This window comes from Hypanus sabinus, chromosome 3 (assembly GCF_030144855.1).
Source record: "Hypanus sabinus isolate sHypSab1 chromosome 3, sHypSab1.hap1, whole genome shotgun sequence".
In the NCBI taxonomy this organism is placed as follows: domain Eukaryota; kingdom Metazoa; phylum Chordata; class Chondrichthyes; order Myliobatiformes; family Dasyatidae; genus Hypanus; species Hypanus sabinus.
Window position 1 is genome coordinate 163,140,682 of NC_082708.1, and position 26,560 is coordinate 163,167,241.

A 26,560-nucleotide genomic window follows, 5' to 3' on the forward strand; every position below is an offset into this window, starting at 1 on the left:
GCAAGAAAAACAAATTGCACACAATTTTTACAAGGGAGTATGCAATTGGAACAAAAAGGTCTATTTTAAGCAAAGTGGTCACAGTGCGGGTAAACTGTGGTGATTAGGGTTGTTGTAAGTGATTCAAGAACCAAATGGTTGAAGAGAAGTAGCTCTTCTTGAACCTGGTGCTATAGGACTTCAGCCTTCCAGATCTTTTGTACAGTGATAGAAGCACGAACCTTAGAAGCCTTGGGTTAAGGGAGAAGGCAGTAATGAGCTACAGTTTTTAAGTGGCTGATCAGTATTCATAATTTCAGACCTGCACACTACTAGAAGGCAGGGTTAGGCTCCAGTGGTTAGGTGAGCTGCAGGGTTCCTGTGGAATCATCGCACACTGAGATGAAGCACTCTTAGATGAAAGGAACAACAATCTGCTGGAAGAACCCAGCAGGGTGAGCAGCACCTGTGGGAGGAAAGGAATTGCTGATGCTTGGTTTGCAACAGGAATGTGTTTGGAGAGGCATTACATACCCTGCCAGAAATTCATCAACGTCCATTTCTACTGTTAATCCACTCGCACAAATCAAAAGGAAATTTCCCCAATCAAATCAACTAGTCAATCAAGCCCCCAACAAATTTTAGAATGGCTCCAAATAGTTCATATCCCAGATGGGCCCCCGATTTTGTTATGTTCCCTGTAACAGGTTAAAAAGAACCAGCAGAAGTGGGCACACCTGGAGCCTGAGTCTTCCACTATAAACTCTAATTTATTAGTAACTACTTGAATAAAGTAATATAAAACAAGATAAATTAAACAGATTAGCAAAGTATATGCATATATATAAGTGAGTAAATAAGGTTCCCAAGCTTCCCTGGCTCAGGTGGTTAGGTGATACAGTCTTACGGTGGGATGGTAAGTTATCAGTTCAGTTCTGGAATTTGATTCGAGTAGAGTTAGAGAGAGAGAGAGGGTTAGTTTGTTTTGCCGATGCCGATCTGCCATGTCGTCCTCCTGCTCCCAAAAGTCACCAACTGTGACCACAGAAAGAGGATGCCATCTTCTGTGGTGGAGTTATCAACCCAGGCCAGGGTTAAACATACCAATAGCTCCCCACCGGTCACCCCTTGGTCCACACTGTGAGCAAAACCCCACCCTTGTCGTGGGTACACAAAGCTCACCAGTGTCCTTCTTGCCTCTGGCGTCGTGTGTCTCTGGTGGTCTGTCTGATTAAAAAGTTGACTGACCTTGTATATATCTCCAAGTGCTGAACACGAGCTGTCCATCATATCGTTCCACCCTTCCGTTTCCAAAGCAACTCAGACTCACTCGCTGTGCTGCTGAAATAGCACACAAGCTGTTTGCTCCCTCTCTCTCTGTTTAAAGGAACAGTCCACTTTAGATTAATCCTTCAGATCTCATCCCACCCTCTCCTTTTAAGAAAAATTTTGATGAAACAGCAAAATTTTTGTCTTAACTATCGATTATACAGCTTAAAGCAATATATGTGTAATTATCAGGTAACATAGCAAAGCAATACTGTTACGTATCCCGTAACTGGATAACTCACCAGCAAAGATAGAGAAGTCCGTTGGAGTCTGATGGCACTATTTTCGAACGGTTTTATTCATAAAGGGGGGCACAAAAGTAAGGTTAATACAAACATTCAGAACATGTACATCGGCAAAACTCAATCTAAAGTGCGGGTATAGCAATAATCATCATTAAGAAATAATCTCGATTGTTGTCTAGGGGATAACATATTGTCCAGGGAATAACATATTGTCCGTTGGAAATATAGTAGTCACTCAGAAGTCTGCAGACTTCAGTCTTTTTGGGGAATCGCTGGGTTTCACATGTTTCAGAGAGAGTGAGGAGAAACGGGAAAAACTTGCCCGGGTCTTTGACGAAGCAACACCGTTGAATCAGGGGAGCATTGTTTCCCTGTTATTAGTTCGAGGTCCTTCTTGGTATTATCAGCCACCCACTCCCCAGGCAGAGATGTTACGGAGCGCACGTGGCTTTTGAATGGCTTCCAGCTATCACGGGAGCGTTGAGTGATGGAGTCCTTCTGGTGCGTCTCTCTCTGGGGTACCGCCTTCTGCAGTCCCCTTTTATCTTGACTTGCAGAGTTGTAGATGTCCATCAAAGTAGGGTGATGCAATCCCCACCCCCACATTACCCGAGGGTGTCCATATCCGTGATAGCTGTCACGTAGCAGGGTCATGCCCTCAGCACAGGTGTCTCTAAGAGCCATGGCCAAAACCGTTACATTATCTCTCATTTTCCTGGGTCCGAGACCCGAATTAATAGTGCTCTTGCGATTCTCTGGAAGGAAGGGGCTGCTCCTGCCCCTTCAGCCCCTCAGAGCTGTGGTACATTCATAACAATACGAACTCAAACTTGACATCTAGACAAACAGTCTGTTATAATATTGTCAGTAACTTACACATCTTTTATTTCCATGTCATACTGTTGCATGATCCGACTCCAGTTAAGTAACCTTCTATTCTTATCCTTCATTTTACTCAGAAACACTAATGGATTATGGTCCGTGTAAACCACAAGTGGTTTCTGTGCAGGACATATGTGGACATTGAAATGTTGCAATGCTAAAATGAGTACTGGCAACTCTTTCAACACTGGGCTAATTTTTCTGATGCACATTAAATTTCTTTGAGAAATAAACCACTGGATGTTCAATTTCATCATCGTCCTTTTGCAACAATACTGCCCCAGCAGCTTCATCACTAGCGTCTACCGTGATTGAAAATGGTTTACTGAAATCAGGTGCTTTGAGCACAGGGTGATAACACAGAATGGTCTTCAGGTGGTCAAATGCCTCTTGGCAAAGGTCAGTCCACACAAATCTTTCACTCTTCCCTAGGAGTTTCATAAGGGGGAGAGCAATGTCTGCGAAGTTCTTACAAAACTTACTGTAATACCCAACCATTCCCAAAAACCTCCGTAACGCTTTCTTGCCCGTCGAAACGGGAATCTCAGCAATAGCCTGAACCTTGGCCTGCACAGGTGCCAGTTGGCCCTGGCCTACTACATAGCCAAGATACGTGACAGTGCCGTGGCCAAATTCACTTTTAGCAAGGTTTACAGTGAGATTTGCCTTGGACAGCCTTTCAAACAGTTTCTCTGCAGCTGAAATATGCTCCTGCCAGGTGACATTCCATACAACCAAGTCATAAATATAAGCCCCTGTATTTTCTAAACTTTGAATCACTGAATTCATCATCCTTTGGAACATCCCTGGAGCATTTTTCATCCCAAAGGATGAAAGGATACTCCAAAGTATCCAGCTAAAGGCATACTATGAACCATGTTTAAAATCTCAGCCCTGTAAACTTTCGGGACCACAACTTGATGTTCAATGGCTCAATCCTCACTTGTAGGCACAGTAGGCGATCTCCACTTCCTCATTAACACCCCATCCTACTGACTCTCTGAACCTCCTCTTCTGTGAGAGCTGTCTCCTTTATTGCAGCAATTTCAGAATCTTGACTTTGTTCTGCTATAAATTCATCCCTGGACAAGGACAAACCTTTCTCATCCTCCTTACTACCCAGATCCTGATGTAACATGGAAGGTAGAAAAGTCTCTGACAAATTCTCATAAGTTAAACCCCTGTCTTTGCTATCTGCATCAGCAGCCTTTTTGGACATGCTTCGGGTCAATGCGCATGCGGTGTACGCATCAGTATCTGTGTGTCATCAGGCACAAGCTTGCTTGTTAGCTGTACTGCTGAATAAACTTCACCCTGGGTAGGTGCTAGCCTATCACCTATGTTTACCAAACTCAGTACCATCACTAAGCTTACGAAGACCATGTTTACATTTTTTAAAATTATTTATTTATTAAATTTTAGAAAATTGCAAGAATAAATATGATAAAATAGTAAGAAAAATAATATTAACCCTCCCGCCTTAACCCTTATCTAAAGAAAAAAAAGAAAGAAGAGAAAGATTGCCTGGATATCGGAGGATCCCCACATGCTCCATGGAGTTCAAAATAATTTTAATATTTATTTTTTCTTTCCCATATTACTTTATAATTTTGTCTTCAAAGGACCTATGTATTTAATCCTATCTTTTATAAGTATGGGAACCAAATTTTCAAAAATATATCATATTCATTTCTTAGATTGTATGTAATTTTTTCAAGTGGAATACAACCATGTATTTCATTATTCCAAAGATCCATAGTTAAATATAGATCAGATTTCCAAGTAACTGTGATAACTTTTTTAGCTACTGCCAATGCAATTTTTATAAATTTTTTCTGATACTTAATCAATTTAAGTTTCGGTATTATCCCTTCAATGTCTCCTAATAAAAATAATACTGGACTATGTGGAAGTTGTACTCCTGTAATTTGTTCCAATAAAAGTCTTAGATTTATCCAAAATGGTTGAATTTTAAAACAAGACCAAGTAGAATGTAAAAAAGTATCAATTTCTTGATTACATCGAAAACATTGGTCAGACGTATTTAAATTTAATCTATTTATTTTCTGTGGTGTTACATATAATTGATGTAAAAAATTATATTGTATTAATCTAAGTCAAACGTTTACTGTGTTTCTCATACTACCAGAACATAATCTTGACCAATTTTTTCCATCAATTTTAACATTCAAATCAGATTCCCATTTTTGTCTTGATTTATGAATTCCTAATTTAATTGTCTGTTTTTGAATCAAATTATACATACAAGATATAATTTTTTAAATTTTTCCTTTCTGAATGAGTATTTCTATTTCACGTGGTTTTGGCATCAACATTGTTTGACCCAGCTTTTCTCATAAATAAGCTTTTAATTGAAAATAAAAAAAGTATTATTTGTTATTTTATATTTATTTTTTTAATTGATCAAACAACATCAATATACCTCCTTCAAAACAATCACCTATATATTTAATACCCTTTTGGAACCAGTTATGTAAAAGTTTTATCCATTGTAAAAGGAATGCCTATTATGAATTAAAGTTCTTTTTGCTAGTAAAGATTTCTTTATCTCATCGTCCATATTTACCTTATTCCATAAATCAAGTGTCTTAATATAGGAGATTCTTTTTTTTCCCGTATCCATTTGGATTCCCATTTATATATAAAATCTTCTGGTATATTTTCTCCTATCTTATCTAATTCTATTCTAATCCATGCCGGTTTTTCTTCATCAAAAAAAGATGCAATAAATCTAAGTTGATTTGCTTTATAATAATTCTTAAAATTTGGAAGTTGTAACCCTTCTGAATCAAATTTACATGTCAATTTTTCCAATGATATTCTTGACATCTTTCCTTTCCAAAGAAATTTCCTTACATATTTATTCAGTTCTTGAAAAAACTTGAGGTAATTGTATTGGTAAAGTTTGAAATAAATATTGCAGTCTAGGAAATATATTCATTTTTACAGCATTAACTCTACCTATTAATGTTATTGGTAACATCATCCATTTATCAAGATCCTCTTATTTTTAATAATGGCAAATAATTTTGTTTATATAAATTTTTTACATCATTATCAACTCTAACACCTAAATATTTTATCCCATTTATTGACCATCGAAATTGAGTTACTAATCGACATTGATTATAATTTCCTTTGGGATGGGGTAAAATTTCACTTTTATCCCAATTTACTTTATACCGTGATACTTTCCCATATTCTTCCAATCTAAAAGATAATCTTTGCAAAGATTGCAATGGGTTTGTTAAATAAATCAAAACATCAGCAAATAAATTAATCTTATATTCTTCTTGATTAACTCTAAAGCCCCCAATGTCTGAATCTGTTCTAATTAATTCAGCTAATGGTTCTATTGCCAATACAAATAAAGCAGGTGATAATGGGCAGCCTTGTCTAGTTGACCTCGTTAAGCAAAATAGTGTTGAAATCTGACAATTTGTAACTACTTTAGCTTGAGGATTAGTATTTAAGGTTTTAATCCATTGTATAAAAGATTTTCCTAACTCATATTTTTCCAATACCTTAAATAAAAAATCCCATTCCAATCTATCAAATGCTTTTTCTGCATCCAAAGCAACTGCCACACTTATTTCCTCTCTTTTTTGTGCCAAATGAATTATACTAAGTAACCGGGTTATATTATCCATTGATTGTCTATTTTTAATAAAACCTGTTTGATCCATATGTATTAATTTTGGTAAATATTTAGATATTCTATTAGATAAAATTTTTGCTATTATTTAATAATCTGTATTCAACAAAGAAATAGGCCTATATGATGTTGGTTTGTAAGGATCTCCATCTTTTTTTGGCAATACAGTTATGATCGCTGTTAAAGATTGTGGGAGTTTATGCATTCTTTCCACTTGGTATATTAATTCCATAAAAGGAGGAATTAATAAATCTTTAAATTTTTTATAAAATTCAGGAGGAACACCATCTTCTTCTGGGGATTTACTACTCTGAAGTGATCCTAAAGCTTCTTCAACCTCTTTTAATGTAAAGGGCATATCTAATCCTTTCTGTTCTTCCAAATTTAATTTTGGAAGGGTTATTTGTGATAGAAATTTATCTATCTCAGCAATCTTATTTTGTGATTCTGATTGATATAGTTCAGTATAAAAAAATTTTAAAGTTTCATTAATTTCTAAAGGTTTATGTAATCTTATTTACACTTGTTCTAATTGCATTTATTGTTTTAGAAGCCTGTTCTGTTTTCAACTGCCAAGCAAGAATTTTATGTGATCTTTCACCTAATTTGTAATATTTCTGTTTAGTTCTCATAATTACTTTTTCTGTACGATATGTCTGGAGTGTATTATATTGTAGTTTTTTATTAACAAGTTGTCGTTTTTTTTCTGTCATATATCTTTGAGATTCTTTTTCTAACTTTATGATATCTTTTTCCAATTGATCTAGTTCTGCTGTGTATTCCTTAATTTTAGATGTAAAACTTATAATCTGACCCCTTAAATATGCTCTCATCGCTTCCCATAATACAATTTTATCCTCAACTGAATGTAAATTTGTATCCAAAAAAAATTGAATTTGTTTTTTCATAAAATCACAAAAGTCTTGACGTTTTAATAAAATTGAATTAAATCTCCATCTATAGATCGATTCCTCCTTATCCATTATTATCATTGTCATTATCAAGGGGGAATGATCTGACAGTATTCTTGCTTTATATTCCACACTTTTCACTCTATCTTGAATATTTTTTGATAATAAAAAAAAATCAATCCTTGAGTAAGTTTTATGTCTATTTGAATAAAATGAATAACCTCTTTCTCTTGGATTAATTTTTCTCCATATATCAATCAGATTTAAATCCTTCATTAATGATAAAGTTAGTTTTATTACTTTTGATTTTGTAGCAACTTTAGTTGACCTATCCAAAACTGGATCTAAACAAAAATTAAAATCTCCACCTATTAATATTTTATCATGTGCATCAGCAAAGTTCAAAAAAAACTTCTTGTATGAATTTTGCATCATTTTCATTTGGTGCATAAATGTTCATAAAAGTCCGTAATTCTGAAAAAATTTGACAATGTATAATCACATATCTCCGCACAGAATCAATTATTACATTTTGTATTTTAATTGGTAAAGATTTATTAACCAACATTGCAACTCCACTCGATTTTGAATTAAATGAAGCTGCAATGACATTTCCAACCCAATCTCTCTTTAATTTCTTGTGTTCTGTTTCTGTTAAATGTGTTTCTTGTAGAAAAGCTATATCTCCTTTCATTTTCTTAATATATGTTAAAACTCTTTTTCTTTTCACAGGTCCATTAATTCCATTAACATTAAAACTTAAAAAATTAAGTAAATTAATCATTCATAATACCTTGGGAACTCTTTAAAATTCTCCATGTTGCTATGAGTCTCTCCCCAACCATCCAGGCAAAAAAGAAGAAAAATAGAAGAAAGATAATATATAAGAAAAAAAACAAAGTAACCCCCCCACTAATGTTGCGAATAAAAAGAACACAACATTACCCCCCCCCCTCCATTTTACGGGTCATGGCAATCGCCATGATTGTACACACGAAACTTGCAGCCATCAATCAGGAGCTCCTGCAGCTCCCCTGCAAAAGCAAAAAAAAAGAAAATATGTTAGTGAAGAAAAAAGAAAATAATTAATATCTCTACTCCCAATTAATACTCAATTATTTTTTTTTATAAATGTCCGTCAAGTCCAACCTTGTTTCAGTCTTCATCATTAGTCCATTTCATTTCTATAATTCTTTACTCCTCTTCGTGGACATCGGGTAATTCTTGTACAAATTTCTCCACTTTCCGGTAGTCAATAAAAAATCTTCTTTCTTCATTATCCAGGAAAATGATCAATTTTGCTCGGTAGCTCAATAAAAATTTATAGCCCTTTTCCCATAAAGATTTTTTCACTGGATTAAATTCCTTCCGCCTCTTCAGAAGATCGTAACTTATGTCTGGATAAAAAAAACTCTTTTCCCTTCTATTATCAATGGCCCATTTCTCTTTTTAGCACCTTGAGTAGCTGCCTTCAAGATCATTTCTTTATCTTGGTACCTTAAGCATTTTATCAAAGTTGATCTTGGATTTTGGTCTTGTTGAGGTCTTGGTCTTAAAGCTCTGTGTGCTCTTTCAATTTCAATTACTTGGCTTCCTTCTTTCATTTCCAAAATTTTTGGAATCCATTCTTGAAAGAATTTTATTGGATTTTCTCCCTCTGTACCTTCCATAAGACCAACAATTTTGATATTATTTCGTCTACTAGAGTTTTCAAGCGCATCTATTTTTTTCCAACATCCATTTTCTTTCTGTTGTCCAGGCAAGATTATTGTCTTCTATCTTAACTATTCTTTCAGTGTTTTCTTCAACTTTTACTTCCATCTCTTTAACTTTATTATCCATCTTCTTTTGTTTTTCCACCACACTATCGAGTGTATTCTGCATCCTTCTTGTATCTGTTCTTATAGCTTTTAATTCATTCGTCATATATATCAGGATATCTTTTATGTCTCCTTTAATCTTCTCTTTCTTTTCCTCTTCTTCTTCCTCTGAATTTTCCAAAGAGTCTGATTCTACTTCCGATTCACTGCCAGCCGTAGTTGGGATTTGTAGTTTTGTTAATATCTGTTCATGCATACTTTCGTGCATGCGTTTCTTGCCGTTTCTTCTTAGAGACTGCTGACATTGCTACAACTTCCTGTCCCGCATCTTCAGAGGTGCCATGCACTTCGCCGAGAGGAGATCCAACTTGAGTCCGAGGCTTCGCCGATACGGTTAGGCCTTTTTCCCCGCCGATTTGCGCAGTCTTTGAAGTAGTAGCTTTCTTCTGTTTCAGTTTAGAAGTCATATCAAAAGATAATCCTGAGTCGCTTATAAATAGTTTCTAGTAGGTATTTGTTATCACTTCTTCATTTAAACCTTATTTCATTACTTTTTACGAGTGAGCTGGATTCCCAACGTCTTGACCCTACATCATCACGTGACGCCCCCCAGACCATGTTTACATTATGAAGATTTCCAAACAATCCATCTATTCTGTTCCTACAACTTTAGTTCGACTTGTTTCCATAGTAATGCAGACAGCTGGCTTCTCAAAACCAAAACAATCCTTTTCCCCCATATTACAATCGTGAAAAACAACTCCACAACCTTGAAGTTGTTTACTTCTTACTGCGAAAACAGAACTCAGTGTTTTACATTATTCTACAGGCCATTTTCCAGAAAGCAGGGTCAAAGGTCATGAAACTAGTTCAAACTTCACAAGTTCTTTATTTAACAATCCAGAAACAGCACCTTTGTCGATACTTTCAATAAAATTTACCTCACCAGTTTTTAAACTCTTCACCAGCTTTTAGAACACCGTCTAACACAAGTGACTGAGAATCCTCAATTTCCACTGGCACCAAGGTTAACCCTTTATTCACTGAACCAAGTCCATCTGACTCAAAAAGACTGCATTCCTTTTCAATTGAGTCAGACAGCTCAGACCTTAACTGAGTTTCAACACAAGGTTCAACACCCTGGAAATTCACAGGTGCTTCAACAACCTGAACACAGGCAATTGGGACAGCTGCCTCTTCTAGGCTTTCAATATCTGTCCCAGTTTCAAATTCCAGGTTCCCCTGATCCTCATAGCTACTCTCTGGGAAACTCCCATCCGGAGTAACCTTGTGGGTTAAAACAACCTCGTCTGCTAACCTAGCAGAGTCCTGCAAGGTAGTGGCATCCTTTTCATCTCGTATGCCCTTACATCATCAGGAAGGCACTTCTTAAATTCTTAAGTCACAACCAGCTCTTTCAAACTGTCCAAACCCTCAGTTACCACTTCGAGGTATACAAGTGATTGAAGTACACCCATTTTTCATGGGCAAACTCCACATAAGTTTAGCTCCTGGACTTCCTTAAATCTCTGAACTTTTGTCTATATGCCTCTGGAACCAACTCATGGACTTTAAGCACTGCATCCTTAACTGTGGCATAATTCCTTGACTGTTCAAGGGTCAGGGCAAAAAACCCTTCAACACACTTTGCAACATGACAGCCCACTCATCCCTTGGCCATTTCCGAGTCTGGGCCACCTTTTTGAAGTGTAGGAAGTACCAGTTGACTTCAGCTTCATCAATTGGCAGTACTAACTTAATTTCTTGGCTAATATTAAACGGTACCACCAGCTCATTACCCCTCTCATTACCCCTCTCTGTCGCTGCCATTTCTCTCTTGAACTGTCTGTCTTTCTGTTTCTGCTCTCTGTTTTTCTGCTTCTTCGGCCTCTAATTTAACTCTCTCTAACTTCATTTGTTCCAGTCACAACTGGATCTCCTCTGTATCTAGAGGGAACATTTTTAACTCCTCCTCACTAAAGTACTTCATAGAAATATAGTGCTCAACTATTACCCTTTGGAGTTCCCCCTTCGTCATACCATTGTTAGGCTAAGTTTCAATGCATTAACAACTTCCCACAAATCAGACTTTTTAACTCTGCAAAGTCACAGGGTCTGGCCCTGCCAGGAACTCCTCAACATCCATTTCTGCTGTTAATACATTCACACAAATTGAAAGGGAATTTCCCCAATCAAATCAACTAGTCAATCAAGCCCCCAACAAATTTTAGAATGACTAATTTGTTCATATCCTGGACGAGCCCCTGATTTTGTTACATACCCTGTAACGGGTTAAAAAGAGCCAGCAGAAATGGGCACACTTGGAGTCTGAGTCTTCTGTTATAAACTTTATTTTATTAGTAGCCACATGAATATAGTAATATAAAACAAGATAAAGTAAACAGATTAGCAAAGTATATGCATATATATAAGTGAGTAACTAAGGTTCCCAAGCTTCCCCGGCTCAGGTGATTATGTGATACAGTCTTACGGTGGTATAGTAAGTTATCAGTTCAGTTCTGGAATTTGATTTGAGTAGAGTTGGAGAGAGAGAGAGTTGGTTTGTTTTGCCGATGTCTATACTCCACGTTGTCCTCCTGCCCCTAAAACTTATCAAAAGTCACCAACTGTGACCACAGAAAGAGGATGCCATCTTCTGTGGTGGAGTTATCAATCCAGGCCAGGGTGAAACACACCGATAGCTTCCCACTGGTCACCCCTTGGTCCACACTGTGAGCAAAACTCCACGCTTGTCGTGGGTACACAAAGCTCACCAGTGTCCTCCTTGCCTCCGGCGTCGTGTGTCTCTGGTGGTCTGTCTGATTTAAAAAGTCGACTGACCTTGCATATATCTCCCAAGTGCTGAACATTAGCTGTCCATCATATAGCTCCGCCCTTCCGTTTCCAAGGCAACTCACAGACTTTCTCTCCCTGCTGCTGAAATAGCACGCAAGCTCTCTCTCTTGTTTGAAGGAACAGTCCACTTTAGAATAATCCTTCAGATCTCGTCTCAAGAGGTGAGATACCCAGCATAAAGAGGAGAAGGGAAGGGGTGAGGAAGGATTCCAGGGTGGCTGGTGGACTGAGGAGGTGTGCAAGATGATAGGTAGGTAGTGCTAGGTAGGATAGGGGCAGGGAGGGGGCAGGCACGTGGAGTTAGAAGACTGTGGCAGGTGAATGATTGATGGAGGAAGAGAAGAAAAAGGAGGGGGGAAAAGCATGACAAATGCAAGAGATTCTGCAAAGTCAGCCTGAAATATTGACTGTGTATTCCCCAACAATGATGCTGCCTGACTTGCTGAGTTCCTTCAGCATTTTGTGTGTGTGTGTGTGTGTGTGTGTGTGTGTGTGTGGCTAAAAAAAAAACAAATGGAGCAAAGTGGGGGGAGGTGAGAGTGAAGTTTGGAGACAGCAGCTGCAGGGAGTTGAGAAGGAACACAAAGCATTACCGGTGCTGGACTTGGATCAGTAAAGGAGCCCAGAATGATAACCATTAAGTGTAAAGTATTTGGAACCAGAACCTTGAGGGGGGCAGAAATGCCTGTGTGAATTAGGTGGAAGGAAAGAAGAGGGGGAAAGGGACAAAGATGGATGAAGAGGAGCTGGGGGATGTTGGGAAATGGAACAAAAATGGAAAGACCAGAAGTGGATCAGAAACAAAGGTGGGTGGGGGAATGTTGCCTAAAATTGGGAAACTTAATATTCATGCTATTGGGTTGCCAACCAACCTGGCAAAAGATAAACTGTTCCTCATCCTGACAGGAGGGAAGGTGAAAGATGGATGGGTCATTATGGGAACAGGAAGCTGAAATGGTCTGCAACTGTTAACTCAGGATGGCTATTGGGGACCAAGTGTAAGATTTGGCAGAGACTAGAAGGGCCGAATGGCCTGTTTTCTGTGCTGTAGTGTTCTATGGTTCTAAGTGCTCTGTGAAATGGCTGCCCAGTCTGCACTTGGTCTCTGATGTAGAGGAGGCCACATTGGGAGCATTGATCGCAGTGGACAAGGTCGGAGGAGATGGTGAGGCAAAGCAGTATGTGTGAGTTTGTTTGATATTGGTTTCAAACTATGTGAACCTTCCAAAAATGAGCTATTACATCATGATATATTGATAATGGCATCCAGCCTCTACCCTGACCAGACTTTCCTTCATAAATGGGAATCGGAAAATCCAGATGCACTTTGAGTTCAGTTGTAGATTAACATGGACAGAGTTCTGGGTGCAGACCTCCATGTGAGACCGGGTGAAATAGAGTTTGTGGTATGGTATAAAAAAAGTATTCACCCCTCCGCCCGGAAATTTTCATTTTTTATTATTTTATAACAGTGAATCACAATGGATTTAATTTGGCCTTTTTGACACCGATCAAAAAATACTCTTTCATGCCAAATTAAACCCACTTTTGTAAAACCCAATTTACAACCCAATGTTCTAAAACAATAAAATGTGAAAACTTCCAAGGGGGTTGAATACTATTTGTAAGCACTGTAAATGCCAATTAATACTGATTAATGATAACTATGATAATTGTGTTTCTCTTCTACAGCCTTCATCTTATATGAGAATTATTACAGCGGACAGAGAGGAGGGCCTCCCCAAAGCCGAGCTCTTGCAAACCCAAGGTGAGAGCTGGTCATAGCAGGTTAAAAGAAGGGCTTTTAGACAACTTTGATCACGCTTCTATCTTTACCTCCAGGTGTAGGGTAGAAAAATCTCAACACATAGAAAATCTTTCCACTTCATTCACAAATCTGAGAATTCATACATTAGGATAAACTGAATATGCCATCCAATCACCTGGACATTGAGCAGGAGTTTGTCGTGCGTCGGCATGGAGGGGGGTAGTGGGGACAGGATGTGTGGGGATGAGGGTGAGTCCAGCAAACCTGAGTTGAGCTTGAGTCCAGGTTGATTAACGTCTAATAGCAAAGATAGAGGTAACAGGAGCACTGTGAAAGGATCGTCATCCAGATACTTGGGATGTAAAATAGATACTTATGCAGCTAATGGGAATAGAAACCATTCATAATTTGCAACATTATAATGAAACATTTAATCCAACTAGTTACCCAGCAAAACAGAGATCTTTATAAATATTATTAGCTGAAACTGTAATGGGCAACTGGCTCCTCAAGCCATTCCATGAGATCACAATTGACCCAAACTTGACCTCAGCTCCATTTTCCTTCTGTACCCATTGTCCCCAACTCCCAGTAAACCCAGAACCTTATTCTATTCAATGCTTTGTGTTCTGCAGCTCTGAGGTAGAAAATTCCAAAGATTCTGAGGGAAGAAATTCTCTCTGTCCTGTGGACAGCTGTTGTGATGGAAATAACTGGTTCTTTGAGTCTCAACAGTAGAGGCCTGGACACACACAGTTTTAATAATAAGGAATTTATTTACAAGGGGATGTCAGGTCAAGACAAGCAACTACAATACACAGGAAGTGGTGTGGGGACAGGGTACGGTTACACAAAGAACAAGGGAAAAACACTACGACAGCTACCCCCCTTGACCTTGGATAGCTGTGGCTCCCTTACCAGGACAAACGATAGACCTTCCCAAACATAAATCAATGCACTTACCTTCAATGAGGTGGTCTGTAAGAGAGAGTGAGCCAGGGACAAGTCTCACCTTTTATAGCATGGGGCTGGGTGAGATAATCCAATTAAGGTGACCAATAATTTAGGTGTGCATTGATTAGTTGGGAGGGACCAAATGTTGATTGGCATGTGGTGTGTCCTCCGACCAGCCAGGTGACAGTGCGTCTGTCACGTGGTCGGTATCTCTGGATACACTCCACCCCTCGGAAGACGCACCACATAGCCAACACACATAAGAGGGTGAAACAATATCACATATACCAGAAATAACCAATTTTGAGCAGCTAAGTAAATGCAGAGTCACTCTTAATCAGCTGGCATGCACAACATAGTATAGAAATGGCTGTGATTACAAGAATGAGGGCAATGGACCAGTGAATGACAGTTGCCCACCACCCCCCCCCCCCCAGGGACCCAAACGGCCACCAATTGCCCCATGAGGTTTTGTGCTGGAGGAGCTGGTCCCTTGCTTTTTGAATTTTAGCCACCGAGTCCCGAATGTGAGCGGCCAAGTGAGTGATGTTGCTGGACTCATCAGGGATAAAGGTACAGCATTCCTCACCAACCACTGCACACGTTCCTCCATCAGCAGCGAGTAGGTAGTTCAGTGCCATTCGGTTCTGCAGGGCGACCATCCTGACAGGGGTCAGTCCTGCCGCCGTTCGGGTGAGGGCATCCTCCGTGTGTTGCAGTGCCACGGCCATCTCGGTGGCCAGAGTCCCGAGCACACTGGTCATCTGGATCACCTCCCGGGACAGCCGGGCCGTACCATCCTCCGTGTGTTGCAGTGCCACTGCCATCTCGGTGGCCAGAGTCTCGAGCACACTGGTCATCTGGATCACCTCCCGGGACAGCCGGGCCGTACCATCCTCCGTGTGTTGTAGTGCCACGGCCGTCTCGGTGGCCAGAGTCTCGAGCACACTGGTCAGCTGGATCACCTCCCGGGACAGGCTATCATCCAGAACCTCTCTGCCTCTGTAATGGCCCTCTTGTCCCGGTGGCCGCTGTACGCCGGATGCTCCCCAAGTTCATTCAGGGGGTGGATGAAGGGCACCACATAAGCTGAAAAGCAGCAGCCGTACCAGCTTGCGGGGAGCCACGGGTAGGCGCGGTGGCCGCAGATCCAGTGGGTCCCGTTCAGGGTCCAGGGAGCTCCCAGCTGAGCGGCATCGTGGACAGTGGTCACTGGGGCACCCGGGTACCAGTTTCGCTGACAGTTGCTGTGACCAACGGAAAAGTTAGAAGTGTGCGCATTGCGGAGTCCGCACCAGCATTCGTTAGGTCTACTCAGTGGCTGTGCAATATCTCCGAGGGTGGGGACTTGGGTGGAGGTCAAATTGTAGGGAGGGAAATACCAGTTCCTGAAGCACCCACCCTGTCGGGGGTCAAGGGAAGAGATGTTGTGTAGTGGGGGACTGCCATCAGGGCCCCCCCAAACAGATATACCAAAACCAGCAGGAGCAAACAGTCTGTGTAAACAGTTCATCTCAATGTCATCCAGCGGGATCGGCGTGAGTGGCAACGCATCATCAGCGTGTGCTGGGGCCCGCAAGCAGATCCAGCAGTCCGATCTGTTGGTGTTGCTGGCAAACTCGTAAGCGACCCTGAGGAAGGTGTTGGCAACTGTCACGGAGCTGAGCGTCGCAGCGACCAGGAGGGATGACTGGAGTTGCACCATTGTCCTGTAGAGGGAGATGGGGATGGAGGGGTGGGGGTAGGTGTAGGAGGAAACTCATTCCCGTCTGGTTAAATGCCGGGTATGTATACAGGACAAATCAGATGTACCCAGGATGGCAACCCAGCGGGTGTCCCCTGGACCGCGCGGGACAATTTCTCCCTTTCTGGGGAGGCTCCGCGGCTTTCGGATCCATACTCTGCCCGAGTCCTCGGTCTTGGGGGGTTCGGTGGTTTCCCAGTCGGGAGATGGGGACTGTGCCAGCTGGCGGGCCAGTGGGGATCCCCCTCGGCTAGTGGGCCGTGTGTTTAACTGGTCGACGGCCTGCTGAAGGACATTTAGCCACCCCTGCAGCGTGCGAGAGGGTGTCAGAGTGCGGATTTTCATTCTTTCAGTTAAGCCCGATGCCTGGGGGGGGGGTATATGGAACAGCCACGAGATCCCCGCCTCAGCCGCCCATGTCTGGGCTTTGGTCCCAGCAAAGTGTGAGCCCTGATCAGATTGTACCTCCCATGGGACCCTGTAGAGAGAGGAGAGGTGCTGTTCTGGTCGGCCCTCTCACAGGGCACTGCCACCAGGACACCCGAGTATGTGTCCACCATCGTGAGGACATACTGCTTCTTATTCTGTCACGGGAGCGGTCCGATATAGTCGATTTGCCATACCTGACCCACTCCCGTGCCTGGCCCGGTGGCCCTATCGGCCAGTCCTGTGGCTTGAGTTGCTGGCAGATGGGGCAGTTATCTTCAGAGGTTTTACATTGATTGAGTGTCAAGGCGACACCGAATTGTTCAGCCCAGCGCCGCGTGCCATCGGCCCCCAAGTGGCCACCTTTGCGGTGTGCCCACGCAGCTAGTGCACTGGGGTCTGTGTCGGGTGGAAGTGGTGGCAGATGATATTTGGGCAGCCTGGTCCACAGCAACGTTAAACGTTGCCTCTCCATTATCTTTCCAGGTATGGGCATCCACATGGTGGACAGAAGTTTTTCTGTGGGCAGCTTGGTCCCAAATGAAACGCCAGTGGTGCTGCCCCAGAGGGGACGTCCGTGTATTTCCCACCCCATCTCTTGCCACCAGGCTATCCACACCGCAATGCCGTTAGCTACTGCCCAGGAATCAGTGTAGATGTGGACTGGTCTGGTGGTGTTTTGGAGGGTGAGGGCTACTGCTGCCAGCTCGGCAAGTTGACTGGAACCCCCCCTCCCCCTCGGTGGTTAAAATTCTCCCCGTGGCGGGATGAAGTGTTGCTGCTTTCCAAAATTGTTTACCTCCTTTCCAGCGGCTGGAGCCGTCCGTGAACCAGGCGCGCAGTTTGCTGTTAGGGTCGAGGGAATCGAAGGATTGACCCCAACATGCTAGGGAAGGTTGTACCTCGGGGATGTCCGGGGCAGGGTGCTGGGACTGGGGGGAAGCCATGACTTGTTCATGGAGGCGGCTGACCCCTTCAGGACCGGGCTCAGCCCGGTCTGCAATGTACCACTTCCACTTGACAATGGAGGACCTCTGGGCACGGCCCTCCTTGTGGGTAGAATCGGGGACTTGACCCATCGCATTATGGGGAGATGGGGGTGAAGGATGACCAGGCCAGTGCCAGTTTGGTGGTCTGTGGCGAGGAGCGCCAGGAGCAGGCTAGTAGCTGGCGCACGAAGGGGCTGTAGCACACTGCCGCTTCAGGTAGGGACTTAGTCCAGAAACCGAGGGGGACTCTACGGCCTGGGGTCTTCTGCCAGAGGCTCCACTCGGCGACTGTCTCGCTCGCTGAGACCTGTAACTCAAAAGGCAGACCTGCCTGGCAGGAAGAAAGTGGCATGGCTTGTTCCACCGCTAGTTTCGCCGTATCAAAGGCAGCCTGGTCCGCTGGTCCCCAGAGAAATGTGGATTTTTTCCTGGAGACCCTACAGAGTGGCCGGAGAAGCATGGTCAAGTGGGGTATATGCTGCCGCCAAAGCCCAGGAGCCCCACAAATCTCTGTGTGTCAGTTTTATTCGAGGGGACGGCAAAATTTAATATTTTTATTTTTAGCGGCATCAGGTATGCTTCTGTGCCTGGAGTTCCATTGTACTCTAAGGAAAATGACACCCTGGCTGGGGCCCTGTATCTTTTCCATATTAATGGCCCAGCCCCGTCCCCGAGGGATTCGATTAGCATGCAAAGGGCCTTTGACACAATGGTCTCAGAAGGACCTTGGAGAAGAATATCATCTATATAATGTGCGTTTGAAATCTCCAGCGGGAATTGGATGTTGTGTAAATCGCAGGAGACAAGGCCATGGCAGATTGTGGGGCTGTGAATGTAGCCTTGAGGCAGGCGACAGTGTATTGTCTGCTGTCCCAAGTAAAGGGAAACCGGTCTTGGCTATCTGAGTGCAGGGGAATCGAGAAAAATGCATTCACTAAATCGACAACAGCGTACCAGGGTTTGTGGGGACGGCCTGCGATGTCTTCAATAAGGGTGACAATGTCAGGTACAGCGGCAGCGAGGGGTGGGGGGTGCAGCCTTGATCAATTGCCTATAATCAACAGTCATCCGCCAGGAGCCGTTCCTCTTACGGACGGGCCAAATGGGGCTATTGAAAGGCGAGGCAGCGGTTCTAATAATTCCCTCCCATAACAGGGCTTGAATGGAGTCTGCGATTTCTTGGTGCCCCCCCCCCGGCACTCTGTACTGACTGTTACAGATGATCGGGGGGGGGGGAGATAACAATTGGCTCCCACTTAGCCGCCCCAACAACAATAGTGGCTCGTGCGATGCTGAAGGTGAACTTGCCCCTGTTTGTTTCAAGGGATTGTCCCTTTAAAACATTAGTTCCGAGGATACATTCCGGGGAGGGGGCAATAAAGACTTGTACTCGTCTGGGGGAATGGTTGCCTATGGCTAGGCAAAGGATGACCTCCCTAGCTGGTAACAGGGAGCCTCCCAATCCCTCTATCTGCATGTCCGTACCCCTCCATAAGGCTGGATTGCCTGGGATAATCGTGTGCTGGGCGCCTGTGTCGACAAGCACCATCCGCCTCTGTGTGTTTCCCTTTCCCCAATGTACTGTGATGGGTATATGTGGCCTCAGGTCCCCCGGGTGGGAAAGGGCAAGAGAGCAAATGCACCGGGGGCCCTGGCCATCCTATGGGAGGGGGGAAGAGGGCTGCCATGCCGGGGGTGAGGCACTTTGCGGGTGGAGGTGGGACATTTCCTGCTTCGAGGGCCTTCCAGACAGTTTCGGGCAGGGGAGGCGCGGTGGCTCTGTGTGGGTGGTCATTTTGTAAGTAGTCTTCCCCCTGCAATGCTCCTTCCACAGGGCATATAGGTTGGGGGTGGGGATGCCATCTATCTGGTTACGATCCACCCCTGCACGCAGCAGGTCCGTGTACAGCTGCCTGTGTGTATATCTGAGAGGGATAGTGTCCAGGGCCCTTGTCTCCGTCTCGCAGATCTGCGTAGCTGCCCCCCTCTGCATATATTCTAAACTTCCAGGAGGGTGATGGTACGGTCCTACCGCTGGCTGGTGCCACGAGGGGCAGGATTACAGACTTCAGATCGGGGCGTGCAGTAGAGTCCAAGTATCCCATTAGGGCACCGGTCACTCGTGTGTTTTCAAGCAAGTTACGGTCACAGGCACCTTGGTAGATGCCGTTGACCAGTGCCCATTCCCTGATAACCCGGGTGCCCTCACTGACTGTACCCCATTGCGGGCGCCCGTGCAGATCCCACTCCAGAAGTGTGGGATAGCGAGCTCGTACCGTGGTCACTACCCGATCCCACAGGGTTGTGCCGTCGCGGATTTCTGCTTGTGGCGCCCGCAGCGCATTGTTTATGCTCTGCTGGTCAGAGAGGCTTCCCAGGGCACATGCTTCCTGATGGGAGAGGCTGAAGTTGGGCCCCCATCGTCACACAGCCAGAGCAGCCAGGCCGCGAGGTGCTCGCCTGGTCGTTGGCGGTACCGATCCGCCAGTTGGGTCAGCTCCTTGGGGGAGAAGTCCCGGGTCTCCGTGGTCTCGGAGTGACTAGGGGAAGGCCCGGCCGTCTCTCCCTCGTTCCCTTCCTCCCTGCGATGGACCTGGGACTGCGTGGTGACGGGTCGGGCATGTTGGAGCTCGGGTGAGAAGGGGGAAGGGTGGTTGTGGGACCTTGGTTCCTTGGGCACCCCCTCGTCGTCGCTATCAGCCAGATGTCCCCATTCCCCAGCCATGCATCCAGCTTGTCGCCACACTGGACTAAGGCTCGAATCGTTAATGGGTCCGGCTGCCAGACAGACCGACAGGCTGCCCAGGCCTGCTGAAGCTTTATGAGGCGACAGGCAAGTTCAGTTCCCCTAACTTCAAGGTCATAGGCTTGGGCCTGGGCAGCCTGTGCTGCTTCCTTCAGCGTGCAACAACGCTGACTGAGGTCTTCAATTTCCCCTATCCTTCTGACCACACAAGTGCTGCAGGTGATCAGTGATTCCAACCTGGCGTCTCAGCAGGGACGCAAACAACCAGAAGGCACCCCTTTGACTCCCCTTGACTTTGGGGAACCCTGATTCCTTCAGGAGGGAGACCACGTGATGGCCCAGCTTCTCTCCACAGGGCTCTAACTGCTCAGACCAGTCCACTGGTTTTCCATGGTCTGCCAGCATGCTGGCTAGACTCTCAAATCCCTCCCTTTCATCAGCCCACCCGGGGATGTTATCCTGGGATCCTGCACTGGCTTTCTTCCCCTGATTCCAGAACATTATCCCCTGTGCTTGTGTCCAGCCAAAACCTACGAGACCCTGCTCGCAGCACCAAATGTTGTGATGGAAAATAACTGGTTCTTTGAGTCTCAACAGTAGAGGCCTGGACACACAGAGTTTTAATAATAAGGAATTTATTTACAGGGGGAAGTCGGGTCAACACAAGCAACTACAATACACAGAAAGCGGTGTGGGGACAGGGTACAGTTACACATACAAAGAACAAGGGAAAAGCACTACGACAGCTATCCCCCTTGACCTTGGATAGCTGCGGCTCCCTTACCAGGACAAATGATAAACTTTCCCAAACATAAATCAATGCACTTACCTTCAATGAGGTGGTCTGTAAGAGAGGTCGATTCAGGGACAAGTCTCACCTTTTATAGCATGGGTCTGGGCAAGATAATCCAATTAAGGTGACCAATAATTTAGGTGTGCATTGATTAGCTGGGAGGGACCAAATGTTGATTGGCGTGTGGTGTGTCCTCCGAACAGCCAGGTGGCAGTGCGTCTGTCAAGTGGCCGGTATCTCTGGATACAACAGCCATTTATTCTAAAGCCAGGCCTCTTCATTCTATGATCCTAATGAGAGCAGACATCTCTGTATTTGCCCATTCTCGATCCCCTTTGGTATGTCATCCTCAAATAAGGTTGCTTCCAATTCTTCTAATCCTAAATGTAGGCCACCCCTTCGTCCCAGGAATCTTAATAAGGAGGCACAAGAGACTGCAGATAACCATATAACAATTACAGCATGGAAACAGGCCATCTCGGCCCTTCTATGCTCCAAAGAATAAAGACCTAACTTGTTCAAACTTTCCCTGTAGCTTAGGTGCTGAAACCCAGGTAACATTCTAGTAAATCTTCTCTGTACTCTCTCTATTTTGTTGACATCTTTCGTATAATTGGGTGACCAGAACTGTACACAATACTCTGAATTTGGCCTTACCAATGCCTTGTACAATTTTAACATTACATCCCAACTCCTATACTCAATGCTCTGATTTATAAAGGCCAACATACCAAAAGCTTTCTTCACTACCCTATCCACATGAGATTCCACCTTCAGGGAACTATGCACCATTATTCCTAGATCACTCTGCTCTATCGCATTCTTCAATGCCCTACTATTTACCATGTATGTCCTATTTGGATTATTCCTACCAAAATGTAGCACCTCACACTTATCAGCATTAAACTCCATCTGCCATCATTCAGCCCACTCTTCTAACTGGCCTAAATCTCTCTGCAAGCTTTGAAAACCTACTTCATTATCTACAACACCACCTACCTTAGTATCATCTGCATACTTACTAATCCAATTTACCACCCCATCATCCGGATCATTAATGTATGTGACAAACAACATTGGACCCAGTACAGATCCCTGAGGCGCACCACTAGTCACCAGCCTCTAACCTGACAAACAGTTATCCACCTCTCTGGCATCTCCCATCCAGCCACTGTTGAATTTATTTTACTACTTCAATATTAATACCTAACGATTGAACCTTCCTAACTAACCTTCCGTGTGGAACTTTGTCAAAGGCCTTACTGAAGTCCATGTAGACAACATCCGCTGCTTTACCCTCGTCAACTTTCCTCGTAACCTCTTCAAAAAATTCAATAAGGTTTGTCAAACATGACCTTCCACGTACAAATTCATGCTGACTGTTCCTAATCAGACCCTGTCTATCCAGATAATTATATATTCCATCTCTAAGAATACTTTCCATTAATTTACCCACCACAGACGTCAAATTGACAGGCCTATAATTGCTAGGTTTACTCTTAGATGATGGAATCCAGAGCAAAAAATAAAGGAAATTGTGGGAGGAACTTAGAGGGTCAAGCAGCATCTGTGTAGGCAGTTTAAGAGCTTGCATCAGAACTTTGGACAGTGCATCAGGAACCCAAGTCTAATATGTTGGTTTTGAGATTCCATTCAGTTCCTGTTGTATTACAGCTTCACTATATTTTAGATTCATTCATTGATTACATGTACATCGAAGCATAGAGTAAACTGCATCGTTTGCACAAACAACCACAATATGAGGATGTGCTGGGGGCAGCCTCCAAATATTGCCACATATTCTGGCGCCAATGTGGTGCATAACATGCCAAGGGGGCAACAATCAGTTTTGGGTCAGCCTGGTCTGTTTCCTGGAAAAGCCCTTCTACACTCATTGAGCCAGGCTTAATAGTACTAGTTCTCTGAGGAATGTGGTTACAGACTGCGTTAGTCTACGTTTCTCCACTGCAGGTAGTCCACAATGCATCATAGATGCCCAGTATTGAGCTGCAGATCTGTTCCTAGTCTCTTCCTTGCAGCATATCTGCACTGCACAGCCATTGGTCTTTTTGCAGAAATGGGTGTTTAAAGGTCAACACCTCAGAGTTGGCACGAAGCTCTGGTCTACCAGGTGGCAGTGATCCCTGCCCTCCTGTGTGCCTCTGAAACCTGAGCCGCACACAGAAGGCACCTTAAATTGCTGGAAAGATGCCGCTGAAGCTGCCTTTCCCCCCAACCCTCCAGTCTTAAGTGTGAATGTGCTCCCAGGCTGCTACACCCAGCAGTGAGGCTCTACGCACAGTTGCGTACACAGGGCGTGCCACCTCATTCTTCTGGCCAATACCAGGGTTCTGAGCTCTGCCGCAGGAGGAGCTTACCAAGTGAACAGGGGCTCTTTGCAGGGAGAAATACAGCATCCAAGTTGATTCCTGGGAGGGAATCTTGAGCTATGATCGCTCAGGGTGTTGCAGGGATGCCTCAGGATCTCACAGAGGTTTTGCATCACCTCAGAAACTACCCAGCCACCCTGGCAGTTGCCTTGTACCCCACCTGTGGTTTCCTCACTGGCCTCATGAAGCACAAAACTGGGGTGGGAGAAGGTCCTCCTCCCTGCCGGTATTGGACCTCTGAGAAAGTGCCTGCCTCACAGCACAACTCTGTTTCAATATTTATTTAAAATTTGGCATTACATTTCCTTTGGAATCTTCAGAGGTATTATTAAATATGTATGTGAAATGGAGCATAGTTTACATTTAATTCCCAGCCCCAAAATGAACATAGAACTGTACTGCGATATGCTCTTCTGTGTTCATTTAGGGGTCGGAAATTGAATTGCAAACTATGTTCATTCCATGTACGTATTTGATTAATACTCTGAAGACGATGCAATGAAAATGTAGGGGGATATACACCAGTTAATTAGTCATAAAGTGATACTAACCCATCTATGCCTATCTTGCCTGCATTAGGCCTGATTTCTTTTATTTCCTACCCAGATACCTGTCCAAATGCTTTTTAAACATTATTGTATCTGCCTCTTTCTCTAGTAGCTTGTTCCAAAGTCTCTTTGTGTAGAATCTTGCCCCTAAGATCTCCTTTAACTTCCCTTTCTCCTTGTACCATGTCCTCTAGTCTTATCCTCCCCCAGCCTAGGAAAAAGACTTCCCTCGTTTGGTCTTGTGAGAGAGCAGTAACATATAATCTAACTTTTGTTTCCTCAGACGTCTGCCTCTACCGAACCCTGAGAATTCAGCGTGTAAGTGGCTTACTTAATGAACTTGAACCTTCCCTTCATTCTTTATGGATTGGTTTCAGGCCTTTTGTTCTTGCCTTATTATTTTAGTAGTTCACTTTATTTTGAGGGGGAAATGCGGGTCAAGTGGCAGAGTATTTCCTCACAGAGATTAGATCCTGAGGAAATGCAGTTTGAACCACAGAAGTCCATAGTGTGATGAGCAGATTCCATACAGTCTGCTTGGATCACGCTAGCAATTGTGCAAAGTAATTTTTTTTAAAAACTCTGGTTTTGATTTCACTGTTTGAATGTGAACCTCCTTCACATTGGGAGCACAGTCTTAATGGTTTAGAAAACAATTAGAATTGACTTTATTTAACTTACAGAAATAAAAATGGAAAATATTTTGAACTGTTAGGACTGACAGCATCTGTGGCAAAAGAGCAGTTGACGTTTCACTGATGATCTGAAATGTTGGTATTTTCTGTCTTTAGTTCTGTAGTTTCTTAATATAAATTTAATTTTCCCTATAATTCTTCGAAAAGTAGTGATAAAAACACAAGTAAATGTTTCCATCTGATGGCCATGAAGCACCTTTGAACACTGAGGTCAAAGTAAGGATTGTAAAGAATTATTTTGGAAAAATAAAATGCACAACACTCAGTGTGTGGTACATAAGAGTCAAACCATTCCTCCTGGATATTCCTCCCTGATTATTTATCCCTGTGGACGGATTGCTTGATCACTCGATCTCTCAAATTGCTACTGCCTGTGTCGACCTGCATTTGCTGCTAATCCATGCATGTTGTCAAGTATTAACCCCCAAGGCCAAACAACATTGACAAAAGCCATAGAATTCATTGTCCTTAACTTTTTCTCTCTTTGTTTAATCTTTTAATGTAGCTGAACCGCAATATGCTACTGTTGGAGAAGAGGGTTATAGTTTCATTCGATACCATTAACAGTGTAAGTACTACTTGCTGTCCTTTCCTCTCGTCCCCCACCCCTCACCCCTCACAAATCCCCAACTCTGCTGGCAGAATTCATTCTCTGTGGCTGCTGTTTGGTAATTCATCATATGACTCAATATTTCCAAACTTCCTCAGAAACTGGAATGAAGCCATTTTACTCTATGCTGATTGACGGCTGTCTAATCTCTAATATTCCCTAATCTCTAATCTCTGATATTCTATCACCTCCACAGGTTCTGCCACCTACCTGCTGTAGGGGTGACTTTTTACTGCTCAATATTAGTGCACTTCTGCCTGGCACCTCTCATTCTTCTCTCGTCACTGAACTGGAGTTGATCTCATTTGATTACAGTGGTGGAGTGAGGGACGTGAGGTTTCAGTTGTGGTGGTGTATATTGCAGCTTGGCTGTGCCTCAGAGGTACTTGGTTTTGAGCCACCGTTCTGAGTCAATCCCATTTAACACCATTGTAGTGCCACACACACGATACTTGTGAGGAAACCCCGACAGGCTGGGGCACTCCAATTTCATGAATGAACGATGATCCAAGAGGGACTTCAAATTGTGGAAGTGCTTTAGTTGGATGCTTAAGTACAATGTAGGGAGTAAACAAATACACAGTGATTGCTAGTGAACCTGGGAAGGAATAAAGAAGGAAGCTCTTTATTTGTATGTGGTTAAATTATGGAACTCACTACCACATAGTTGGTTGATTATAAATTTAGAAATTTAGGTTGTACACAAGGGGAAAGCCTGGGGAAGGAATACGTCGTCAAAGTAGATTTTTTATCGAAGTACATACAGTATATATCACCTTATACATCCCTGAGATTCATTTTCTTGTGGGCATACTCAATAAACCTAGAATTATAACCATAACAGGATCAAAGAAAGACTGCCCAACTTGGGCATTCAGCTAGAATGGAGAAGAAAAGGAACTCTGCAAATATAAAAAGAATGAATAATAATAATAATAAAAAACGCATAAGCAATAAATATTGATAAGGTGGGATGAAGAGTCCTTGAAAGTGAGTCCATTGATTGTGGGAACAGTTCAATGATGAGCAAGTGAAATTGAGTGAAGTTATTCCTTTTGGTTCAAGAACCCGATGGTTGAGGGGTAATAACTGTTCCTGAATCTGGTGGTGCAAGTCCTGTAGCTAATGTATCTTCTTTCTGATGGCAACGGCGAGAAGAGAGCCTGTCCTGGGTTTTGGAGGACCCTGATGATGGATGC

General features: G+C 43.5%; 1 protein-coding gene across 1 annotated transcript in view; it reads left to right on the plus strand.

Annotated features, from left to right (window-relative positions):
- Nucleotides 1-26,560, plus strand: part of pstpip2 (proline-serine-threonine phosphatase interacting protein 2) — a 119,041-nt gene that overhangs the window by 84,375 nt on the left and 8,106 nt on the right. The window contains exons 13-15 of the mRNA XM_059963480.1: nt 13,391-13,466; nt 24,340-24,374; nt 25,257-25,319. Coding sequence (XP_059819463.1) covers nt 13,391-13,466; nt 24,340-24,374; nt 25,257-25,315 — 170 coding nt within the window. The 3' untranslated portion in view covers nt 25,316-25,319. The remainder of the gene's footprint in view (nt 1-13,390; nt 13,467-24,339; nt 24,375-25,256; nt 25,320-26,560) is intronic.